The sequence below is a fragment of the Xiphophorus maculatus genome, chromosome 9, assembly GCF_002775205.1.
Source record: "Xiphophorus maculatus strain JP 163 A chromosome 9, X_maculatus-5.0-male, whole genome shotgun sequence".
NCBI lineage: Eukaryota > Metazoa > Chordata > Actinopteri > Cyprinodontiformes > Poeciliidae > Xiphophorus > Xiphophorus maculatus.
The window spans coordinates 25,782,166-25,794,243 of NC_036451.1; the positions used below are offsets into that span (position 1 = coordinate 25,782,166).

The 12,078-nt window shown below is 38.5% G+C and overlaps 1 protein-coding gene across 2 annotated transcripts in view; it reads right to left on the bottom strand.

The window, feature by feature from the left end:
* The window catches only part of ryk (receptor-like tyrosine kinase), a 44,742-nt gene that overhangs the window by 15,180 nt on the left and 17,484 nt on the right, over window positions 1-12,078 (bottom strand). The window contains exons 4-9 of one of the 2 annotated variants that reach the window (XM_023339744.1): window positions 11,562-11,690; window positions 9,989-10,051; window positions 9,483-9,624; window positions 7,309-7,409; window positions 4,925-5,008; window positions 2,132-2,257 (exon numbers count right to left, since the gene is read on the bottom strand). In XM_023339744.1, the coding sequence (XP_023195512.1) occupies window positions 2,132-2,257; window positions 4,925-5,008; window positions 7,309-7,409; window positions 9,483-9,624; window positions 9,989-10,051; window positions 11,562-11,690 (645 nt within the window). The remainder of the gene's footprint in view (window positions 1-2,131; window positions 2,258-4,924; window positions 5,009-7,308; window positions 7,410-9,482; window positions 9,625-9,988; window positions 10,052-11,561; window positions 11,691-12,078) is intronic. The other variant, XM_023339745.1, reaches the window with a different exon arrangement.

Consider the following 12,078-nt stretch of genomic DNA (forward strand, 5'->3'; position numbering starts at 1 on the left):
GTGTCAGCGAATGAATTAAAATTAAAATGAAAATTATTAACGAGTTTGGCTCAAAATGTTTTGATGCAGCAAACCATCGCAAAAACACAAAATCTTACCAAGTATTTTTGGCATTGTTTCTAGTGCAAGTATTTAAATACACTTGAAATAAGACCAAACTAACTCATAAGTAACTTTTAATCTAAAAGAAATTAATAAAAGAAAATGTTTTTGCAAAATGTCACCCTTGTCTACATTCCAGAGCATTTTAAAGTGTTCAAAATCAAAATGCAAAACTCAGATTTGAAACTCTGTCTTTTCATTTTGTGAGCATTTCATTTCATTTTCAGCCTTGATTACAGAAAAGTGCACACAGATACGCATCACACACAGACGCACGAGATTACACTCAGAAACTGGGTGCCAATATTCTCTGTTTAGTGTCAATTTCAGAATTAAAAAGCATGTAAAAGATTTCTTATTTGGGGGCCAGGGGAAACATCAGTATATTTCAGAGTTAAGTCAAATTCGCCACATAATTCCGCTGAAAAGAAAATGACTGGAAATGAATTTCATATTTAAAACTTTTTTTGTTGTTGCTGTACATTTACAGGAAAGCCAAAAGCTGATCTGAACACTGCCTACTTCCCACATTACATTTAAAAACAGAAGTGATGAAAGAAACAAGAAAAAAAACACACAACTCCCACAGACTTGCAATGGATTGACTTGTATACGTTCCTGGTGATTCATGCGTCGTAACTGCGGCCCAGTGTAGGGCTGATGTCCAGAAAGGGAAGTTCACCATAATAACCATCCCATGAACACGCTGTAAACAGAGTGACTGCAGCGATGTAATGAAACTGAAGCCAAAAGCAGCTGTGATTGCATTTCTGCTGAGCTGAAGAAAGTCGTTTGGAAGCTTGAACGTCAATACCGCCCCCCTTCAATGTGTTACATGCTGTTCCTGGCAAGTATTCACCAACACTGACCTGATGAGGCACGCTCGTCCCCTGCAGAGAACGTCAACAACTTTCATACTAATGTCAACTCTGGCAGGGGTTATTAAAAGGAAATAATAAGCCTGAGTGGATTCTGTGATAATCCACACATAAAATTCATTCATTTCAACATTTTAACATCTGAAAATGTGTTTATAGAGCAGAGTTGTGTTGGTTTAGTTTGTGTTAGAAAGCTCAAGTCACCCTCACGTCCATGTTAGTTCATGTGCTACGGATTTCTAAGTATTCCACCTCTTAAGAGTTTTGTTTTTGGTTTGTCTCACTTTTTGAAAAGAATCTACCCAAACCAATCCAGCCCTATGTGTACAGAGGATGCGCTACCTTGTTATAAACCATTAGTTACATGTCACCGTCTGATTTCCGCCTGCACTTTAACCTCTATGGTTAAAGTACATAACCATAGAGGTTATGGTAAAAGTAACCATTAAGGTTACTTTAACCTCTATGGTTAACGTACGAGTCATGCTTTATTTAAATGTTTAAAATTGAGTTAATTGCAGGGCCTGTAATTAATTAATCACAATTAATTGCATTTTAATCTAACATTTTAGACAAGATAAGAAATATTTTCAGTTCAAAACCAACTTCTGCTGATAATTATTGAATAAATAGACATATGAGCTCAACAACAGATAGATTTTGTTTTCAATCTGTTATTTAGGTTATTCAACTTTCAGATTGGTGCAGTGTTATTGCACTCATTCAGCTTCCAGGTGTTTCAGAAAAAAAGTGTTTTAGAAATGTGGACTGGCTGACATCATCACTGGAGACGTCTGTACTGCAGCTTCCTGTTTAGCACTTAGATGCTTTTTAAGGCTTGAATAGCTTCACTGATAGGCTAACTCCTTTTAGCACGACTGGAACACAATTATAGTCTTTTCCAGTCTTTTCAATCAGATCATGTTTAGTAGGCCAAGAGAAGCACATTTGTCGTCCATTGGTGTTGTTTGCGGATGTGCGTCAGATTTACAGGTGTACCAGAGAAGGATTAGGAACCTTTGTATATTGGGGAACAAACATGCAATTAATTGCATCAAAATTTTTAACGCGTTAAAGTCTGTGTAATTAATGAATCAGAATTAACGCGCTAAACTCTCGGTCCTAACTTCTTGTAATTATGAGACGGATACCTTCTTGTAAGACGTCTCGCAGCGTGACTCTGTCCCTTGAGATGGCGATGTCCTTCACTTTCGCCTTGGCCTCCATTAACGTCACACTCCTCAGGTCATTCTTCTCTATTCGGAGCGAAGGGTAACCTGTGAAAGGAAAAAGAAATATTCTTATTGCACAAACATTACAGCGTTCTCTGAGCTTGGTGGACTTTTCTCTTGGATCGCTGAAGCAGTTGCTATATTTCAAATAAATCCCAGCGATTACAAGAAACAGACTCAGGAAGATGTGCTGTACCTTACATGCATATTGCATATAAGCCAGCTCATGCAAAGTCCTGTATTACAGCACCGTTGTTGCATAACCTTCCCCAATGTCTGCACAGTCATTAGCTGCAGGCCTACACGGTTCCCCACACCGTTTACACGTCAAGGAAAATGGCAAACGTTTCATCTTCAGGATGCCGATGATGAGTGACGGCTTACTTTCACGTCTTTGCATCTGCAGCCTGAAACTATTAAATCTGCTCCACCAGCCTGAACGACAGAGATTTGAAAAACTAGACTTGAATTATTTTTGCCTTTTCAAGTGGTACGAAAACTGGATTTTATTTGAAGGGGGTTGAAAACACACTGACCATAATATACAAATCTTACATTAATAAAACTTTTCTATTCCTTGGCATTACTTTGCATAAATCTATCATATTGCATTCCCAAAAAAAAATACTTTAAAGTGTGTCATTGTTCAAAAAAAGTTGAAGGGATTCACAAAAGACTGTATTTTAGATGAACACTTTACAGAAAACTGACCAGAACAAAAGTGGACTAAAATAATTCAACAACAACAGATGATTTATGTAGACATATCATCTGAAAGCTGATATAAGAAAGTCTGACAGTAAGACATTGCTTAATACTGAGAAGAATATTTAAGAAAACTCACATTTTACTTCATAAAAACAGGTTGTTGCTGCCCCCTAAAGGTCAATTGCATTGATGCAATGAGGAGTAAACAAATGTGGAGTCAAATCGAGGCACAAGACAGAAAACAAACCAACACTGGACAGGAGGGTTGGAGTTGAGGCAGCTGTATAAACGATTGGAAGAGGACAATAAAGTACGTCAGAGATGGATTTCTGTTTTCTGTTCGCTCCATCAACATTTTGAGGTTTTCCCCTGAAAAATGTATGATTTATGCAGAAAAAAACAAGAAAACACTGTTGGTTTCTCAGATAAACAGGTTCTGAGGTCTGACAAAAACTACATTATGACAGAGGAACAGGGCTGCAGACGTAATGCTAAATCTGTTCTTATACATTAACCCCTTACAGTGAGTGTGGGGCTGCAACTGAACATTATTTTAGTGATCAATTATTTTGATGACGCCACATACTGAAGATTTTTCATTTAACCTCAAGGCTTGTTTTTTTTTTTTAAATACAATTTTAGAAACACATTAAAAGATGCAAATAAATAATTATGGGTAAAACAGATTCACAGAAAAATGTGAATGTATCTTAAATAAAATGTTTTTTCATGAATACATTTTGGACAGTTTTGGCTTAATTGCTGCTCTTAATGTGTTTTCTCAGCAAATGGTCTCTTTTTGAGTTTGTATTGTCCAATTATCAATTACTAAATTACTCAACGGTTATTTCAATAATTGATTAATCATAATTAATCACTTCAGACATAACTAAGTGTGTTCTTTCCACGTGTGTTAAATTACAGGCAGCAAATTAGTAGTAGCTAATTCTGGATTTTTTTTTATAAAGTTATTTTTCCCAGGTGTTCAAATCTAATAATATCTGATTTACTTTAAAAATGAAGTCAGAGGAAGGGCAAATGGCATCAAAGCATATGCATTAGTCAGGAATGTCAGCTGCAGCATAGTGTGACACTGCAGCAGGTAATAGGAAGGATGAAAAAGGTGCAGCAAAGGTGATCCGTTTTCTCCTTTTGAGCTTTAGATCTCAGTTATGGAAAACGCAGGATTTAGAAATGGTGGCGGCATTTTGGAAATCTTGGAGTGAAGATAAGAGTCTACTTGGTCTATAAAGGGGAAACGTCACTCAAACAGCACCTCTAAAATCATCTCGTCTTTGTTTACAACTACTAGTAAACCTGTCCTAGTTTAGACACACACACACAGTGTGGCATCTCCTTTGCAATTACAGATGCTTTATACAACTGAGGACTGTTCAGTACTAAACGCTTGTTATGTGGTCATAACTACATGGTAGAATAAGCCAACAGAAGAGTGCAGCTATTTAAAAAAATGAAATTTTAATCAGACACAGTGATATTTTTAAAGGATTTCATAAAGATAAAACATGAATGTGTTGGTGTAAAACATTTACAACAGTTACAGGTCTTACATCCAGGACGTTTTCATTGCGTTGGCATATTTTCAACAATGCAGCAGGAGACAACCCTGTGACCTGGGTCAGTTTTTTAAGAAAATAAACGTTTTTGGCCTAAAAATTATTTGAATCTTGTTAATACTAAGCAGCAGCAGGTCAGAGCTTTATGAAATTCAGACATTGGTTTCAAAAGTCTGATTAGTGAATCCTTAAATTAAACGAACAGATCTTTATTCTTTGATGTCCATTGGTGCCCTGATATCAGAATTTTCTCACGTTATTAAAAACTAAAACACACAAAAAAGTTAAGACTCAGAGGTTTTTCTATCCAAGCCAAGCTGAGTACCTGAAGCCCTGAGGGAGCATTTGTTGGAGCTGGTAAAGTGTGGCAATAGCGTAGCGTGTGCTGTGGCATTGCGTTTATGATTCCTCTTCCTAATGAACTTACTTTTGGTTTCATGAGGGGGGGCACCTGGGTTTTGGAAGGAGGAGGCGGCAAGCTGGAGAATGGGTGCAGAGCCAGGGTGATTGTCTAATGACAGGAGGGGAAAGCAGGGAGTGGAAGGAGAGAGAAAGAAAGGGAGAAATAAGCAATTACAAGGTTTGCTCACACAAATTACAACGGCACCTGAACGGACAAATGGATGTAAATGCATCTGATTTTCAGTTTCCTTACACGTCCGTTAAACTGGGCTTGCTGGGGTGAATTTCACAATATAGCTCTGGGTTAATGTATTGGTATAAGACAGAGAGAAAAGGCAAAAAGATGAAATGCAGATTTAATCCACAAGAGGGCAGTGATGGATCAATGATTGACATTTTATCACTGGTTCTCAACATAACAAACTAAAGCATTCCAGTTAATCTAACAGGTGATTTACCTCTGCAGAGCTGAATCAACTCATGTGTAACAAACAAGAAGAGGATAAAAGAGTCACTTTTCATCTTATTTAAGATTCACTAATGTTCTCTAACAAACCAAGGCCTTCATTGAACAGCTGCATTTATAGAGAGAATAAATCCCAACATGCAATTGAATATTTCCTAGCTAAAGCTACAATCATGCAGCAGGCAAATGTGACCCAAATCTGTTTTCTTCCCCAGATGTGACTTGACGTGAGACTTGCGTCAGAATTCTACACCAGAAGAAGCAAAACGCGGTAAAATTAGGACAACGGCTGAAAATTATATTTACCAACTTTTGAAAGGCATCTGTGTCATTGAAGCGCATCACAATCCCACCCCTCTTAGTTCTGACTACACATTGATACAGAGTTTTCTACAGAAGTTGCAGTCGATGCACCACAAAAGACCATTGATTTTGGTTTTTCACCAACTTCCTTCCATACCGTCGGCCGCCATTGCTGAATAATCCTTAAAACCTAATCCATAAACATTATTACTTCTGTAAACAATGCACTGTTGTGTGACGTCTACACTGTTTTTCTGTGCATGCCGGTCGCTTTGTTGTAGCAAACTGTTCACATACAAGTCACATTGTGGTCGGATTTAGTTATTGCAATCAACGACATCGCAAAATAAAAAAATTAAAAAAAATAAATCAAAACCAGAAATCCTCTCTGACTTCTGAAGGTCCTAAGTTGTGCTGGACTTTATTAAGGGGCATCAGAATAACTTCCCAGCTGTATGTTACTAAATTCCAGCTAAATATGTTGAAAGGTATGGTTGCAAAATTAGAAAAAAAAGAAAAGTTCAAGGAGAGTGGAAACTTTGGCGCTGCACAGTATCTGGTGTGATCCACAATGGAAAATCAAATAATTCTGACCTTAAGAGCACTGAGGCACCTGCAGCAAATTACCTATCCGGAAAACATCCAAAACCAGAAAGAAAAAAAAAGAAAAAATACGACTGCTGTCATGCATCTAGCGGCCAAAAACGCTGACATGTTGTTTTCAGTGAATGCTAAAACCTCCTTATTCTAACAGTTTTATTACTAGTGATGGTCAATAGATAAATAAATCAAACAAATCAGAGGAAACATTAATGTGGCGAGGGTCAATTCCTAAATCCAGTTTAGAACCCTGTTTCTAATGAGTGGGGAAAGAAAACGCTTAGCAGATGAAAGAGACTAGAAGTTATGAAACGGAACAACAAAAAAAACCTGCAAGAGTTCACCAGTTCAACTTTGACCTCATTAAGAACCGCCTAATGAATTAAAGGTGTCAAGAGCCAAGTCTTTAGTTAATGCCCCCCCCAATACGATGAACTTCAGAGTGGTTTGTAATAGCGGAGGGACTGAACAGCTCCAGACATCCTCAGGCAGAACCAGCGAGAGCTCATCACATCTGCGCTCAAATCCGACGCTTCAGAAAGGTTCAGGGTTGTTTTGTTTATATGTAGCATTGAAGTTTGTTAGCACAGGTCTACCTTTCCCAGCAGGTTCTGTAATCGCATCAATTAGTGGTTTGATCACTTCCTGCCAGGTCCGGCATGAAAAGGTTGCCTTTTCTACCCCCCCCGGCAACCGCTGCCTGATGCGAAGCACATGGTGCTGATATTTACACGCTGCGCAGAGCAGAGGAGGTCACAGGGCTGACAGCCATAAAAAGACAGACAAACACCTCAGCAGTGGCTGCATTTGTCATCATATGATACCGAGTGAGGCTAATTGTGTTATTCAGCCGACTATTAGATTTGGAAAAGCATCTGCAGTTTGCCGATGCCGGCAGGGCGACAGTATAAAAAAAATAAATAAATAGCACGCCGGACGGAGTTATGGATCTAATCTAATCTAATGTGGAGGATAACGGTGTGAACGCCGAATGCACACGCACACACACACACAGTGCAGATGGAGCAAGAACACCTTACTGGTGACGGAAGCGGCGTTGTTTGGCGTGTCGGCCCTCAGGTACTGAGTGGTCTGGGTGGACGGCTGAGAGAGACCCTGTGAGCTTCCGCTGTCACTCACACTGACACAGAGGAAAGAAAACATGATGCAGGTGATCAAACAGCAGAGATCAAATGAAAAAAACAAAAACAAACACTAATTTGGTTTTTGTTATCTAGTTTCAATCCAATTCAGTTCCGTCTTATTTCTAGAGCGCCAATTTACAGCAAATGTTGCCTCGAGGCACTTTCCAAAAAAAAAACATTTCACAAAAAAAAATAATATATATATATATATTCGGAACACAATAAGAACATGTATGGTTTTTCAAGCTCGAATACTTCAACTGCATATTAAAATAGGGACGAAGCTAACTTTTATCCCTGCTTTTTTCTCTGTGATAGCAGGGAAAAGTGGACTCCAGTATTTTCAATCCCTCCAGGATGCTGCCATCTTTCTTTGTGGTTGTTGCGCCCTAAAGTTACTGATTTTGAGGCAACTTTTTGAAAATGTTGTGGTCAAAGTTGCAAGTTTTTAGTTAAGCTATATTTCTTTCAAAAAAGTTGAAATTGCTGCACATAACCTTCCCAAAAAAGACAGGATTTTAACAAGGTTAATATTTAAAGTGAAAATGACGTTTTCATGTACCTTATAGAGACAGAAGCCTTAATACAAAGGAAATCATATCCTGAGTAGTTGACGGAGTGCAAAAGAAGAATTTCATATTGGTCATTCAAGTTAACATGAAACATTTACAAAGTAGGAGCAAATCCTTCAGAACAGCTCAAAGTGGTTTTTGTAAAGCAGAAAACGGTAAAGGCTAACGCTTAGCGTCACACATACCTTCATCTTCCAGGTTCGGCTTTCAAGAGAAAAGGAAGTTAAATTTGAAAAGGGCCAAAGGAATTGGTAAAATTCAGCCGAGTTGCAGTGGTTGGTCAGAAACGAAAGAAATACAGAAAATCTTAAGGTGATTGGTCAGATTTATCCGTAATGTAGCGATGACTGCTAAAACTTGTAACTACACATAAAGTTTGCGAATGAGTGAATTTGCATTAATAGTTGCGATCGCGACATCCTGGAGGGACTGGAATAGAAATGGTACAAGAAAGTAATGTCACAAACGTTTCTCTATTGAGAATCTATGCTAATTTTTAGAGCCTAACAATGTGCAGAGCTGTACATGCTTAGCTAAGGCATGTACAGCTTCTGAACCATTTCAGAATTTGCCAGATTTCAAAAAGCAAGCAGGGTCGTTATTTTACTGGGATTTTATGAGAAGACAAACCACATCATGCTGCTTAACCGCAAAGTGGAAGAAAAAGGAAACATATTTTTTACATATGAGCTCTTTGTTATTTTTTTTTCTCAAATAAAAGCACAAGTGTGGTACGAGTCGGCACAATATTCTACGGTCCAGCTCAATACAAAAAAAAAAGGTAATACGCAGTTTTTTTTCAGGAAAGCAATGGCATCAGACATTTACCTGTGAAACAAATGGCAATCATGCGTCATTATTGTTCTACTTTTCTTTCCTTTTTGACTTTGGGGTGTTCTAGCAAATAAAAGACCTTGAATCTTGTGGATGTGGTGGGGAAAAAACAGAAAAAGTTTATGGTTCTTGAATACTTTCAGCAACAACAGATAGGAAAGGTTATCAAGTCAACAATAGGTAGGCTACCTTCTCCTGTTAGTCTTGAAGAATACAAGGAATTACTAAACTATCATGAAACTTCAATTAGGGGCCAAGAAGAAATTAGGAAAGCATAATTCAATAGAGGAATATTTATTAAAAGATTTTAAATCAAATGAGACTTTCTGAGTTGTGAGTAGAGTTTAACTCCAGGCAAAACAGGTGAAGTGTTTTAACAAAAAAGAAGAAGCAATTTTTAGTCGGAAAAGTCAATAAAGGTTCAGATTAAACTGATTTTCTTCCTCCTTTGAACTCAGGTTGCTTCAAAGAGAAAAGTAATTTGCACCACAGCTTTAAATGAACAAACCTAACATATCTAAGCTAAAACTGAAAGTTTTAGCTTTTTATTTGGGACCAAACTTAATTGCATTCGGCAGAAAATGCATTTCAGGTGAGTGCCTGTCAGAGCTCTAACTGCTACAAACAGGACATTAATGAGCACAACTGGATGAAAACTCCAACCTGTCCTCCATCTCCACCCTCTTGACGCTGTGCAGGTGGAGGATGGCCAGGATGATGGCCACCAGAAATATAACGATGCAGCAGACGCTCACGCTGATGTAGAACACCTGGGTGGAGGTGGTGGGCGTGGCCACACCGTCAACTGTTAAGAAAAAAAACCCAAAAGGATGACGGTAAATAGAGAAAACCTGGGTGAGGATTAAACAGTGTTTACACTGCAAGACAGGAAGAGATAAAAAAAAAATTAAGCTGTTGTTAAAAAAAATACAAACTTGAATAAGAAAGGAGAGCTTTAAGTGCCCCTAAGGTTTCACTTTAAAGTCACTACTTTAAAAACGCTCCGATGGCCTTGTGTTTCTCCATCCTAACCCAGCAAAAGGAAGACAAACCCACTAACGGTGCTTTCTTACTCTCACAAAGAGTCTGTATGGACGCCCACGGAGAAGAAAAGCCGTTCAAAGAGTTCGCTCTGATAGTTTGGACCTGACGGAGGTATGGTTACTTACAGCCCACTGTGGTCGCGCTGTTATTGTTGACAGTAACGGGAATGTTCGAGTTGGAGTCCATTCCTGTTCAGAGAAGAAGAAAGATTAGAAAAGATGATTTGATTAAACCTGAGGAACACATGAATGTGGTCAATTAAATGGTAGTTAAGATGCAGAATGCTGACAAGAAATACAGCGAATGTATTTCATGGAACCAAATTATTAAAAAGTGAAGAAAAACTAAATTATCTGCTCCACATATAATGCCATGCTAAAGTATTCATACCCCTCGAACATTTTCACTATGGATGCACTGATATGACAATTTGGACCCAAATCACATACAGCAACAAGTCAGAAAAAACATTGATTAAGCTTATCAACACAATTTTACATGCTTTTCATTATTTAGATTTTTATTGTACAAATAAAAATCTGAATCGTAGGACGCATTTGTACACTGACGATCTACATTCTGACATTCCAAAACAAAATCCAGGCAACCTTCACAAACAACCTAGTTGTTGACTGTATGTAATTAGAGCTTTGAAAGCAAAGAAAAACTGCAAAGGTATGGCTGTCATTCTGCTAATGTTCATCAGGGAGGAGGGAAGCATGGTGGAGGTAGAGTCATGCTGTGGGGACAAAATGCTGACGCGTTGGAAACCATATATCTTTCATTTGCTATAAATGCTGTATATGTCAAATATGACTAAAAAGGAATTTGACTTTGTAATTCAAAGCCTTGGAATTGGGCCTCTGTTTCTTTAAAAACTTGTGAAGTTTCTGAAACTCCGCCTTCAGGAAGTCATCACAACATGGCTCCTCCATTAACCGTTTAACAACATCTTTACCAGGGTTTCACTGAGAAGCAGCTTCTGTAATCAGCTCAGCAGATATGCAGTTCCATCAGGTGTTTCCTAATTGTTACTGTTAGTCTGAAGGAGCTGAGTGGGGGAGTTGCGGGGAAGAGCTGCTCTGAAGCTGCAACTCCGAGGAAGAGCTTCGTCTTGAAGGTGGGGATAGCTCTAGCTACGCGTTTTGGACAGATTAAAGGATATTAAAGGACTTCTCAAACATGCACTGTTTTTGATGAAGGCAGAACGTTAAAGTAACATGATAAAAAGCTCAAAACATTTTATTTTTCGTAACACTGCTCCTTTAAAACCTTTGGTTTGACGTGTAAAACCAGAGGGAAATATCCCTAAACAATAAGCAGCTGGAATCATCAATCCTTAATAAACCACTTCAATGAGTATATTTTGAAAACCAAGCATAGTGTTGGATCATGTAAAATCCCTGTGAAACACATTACAGTTTGTGTTTATTTTGTAAACACATCATAAAGCGTTCAAGAGGTGTGAGTACGTTAACAGGGTACCGTTCCCACATGCACACTATGATCCGACATAATGATAGATCATAAGTGTTTGCAGTTCATTCATGCAACCACAGCTGTCCTGCCATACAATGGGAACAATATTGCTTGTTTGTTTGAAATGGGGGAAAAAACAACTCATCCAGACAACAGACTCAGCTCCACTGTCTCAGTTTTGTTGCAATAAGCAACTCTAACCAGAACCAGAATTCGTACTTTTGAAGCACATTTTCCTCCTCTTGAAGTTGAGCAATGTGAAGTTGGGGTGGCTGGTCAGGTTGAGCTGCATGGTGACAAACGCCTCTTCATCCACGTTTTCTGAACAGATGATGTCCACCCTGAAGACTGTAGAGGAAGCACAGACATGAGCCAAAGATATACACAACGTCTGTGGATAAGAGAAATGAATACATATGATGGAGTACTAAACTCTACAAAACTTTTCTCTTTTTTGAGTCAAAATTATTAGGAGCCATTGTGGAAGAACCTCTTGCGGTTCAGGAGCCTCAGGCTGCAGATCCCTTGAATTTTCTAGTTTTTTAAAAATTGGTTTGAGCTCTAAATCGTTTGGAGAAAAACGATTCACCAGACAAAAATCAACCTTGCTCCATAGCTGTCTCAGTCATGGAGCATTTCTACACCGTACGACCGGCGGGACAAATCTTGAGTGACGATGTCGACCTTCTGTTTCCTGAAGCTGCTTGGAGTTGATTACAGTTTATCCACTGGCTTG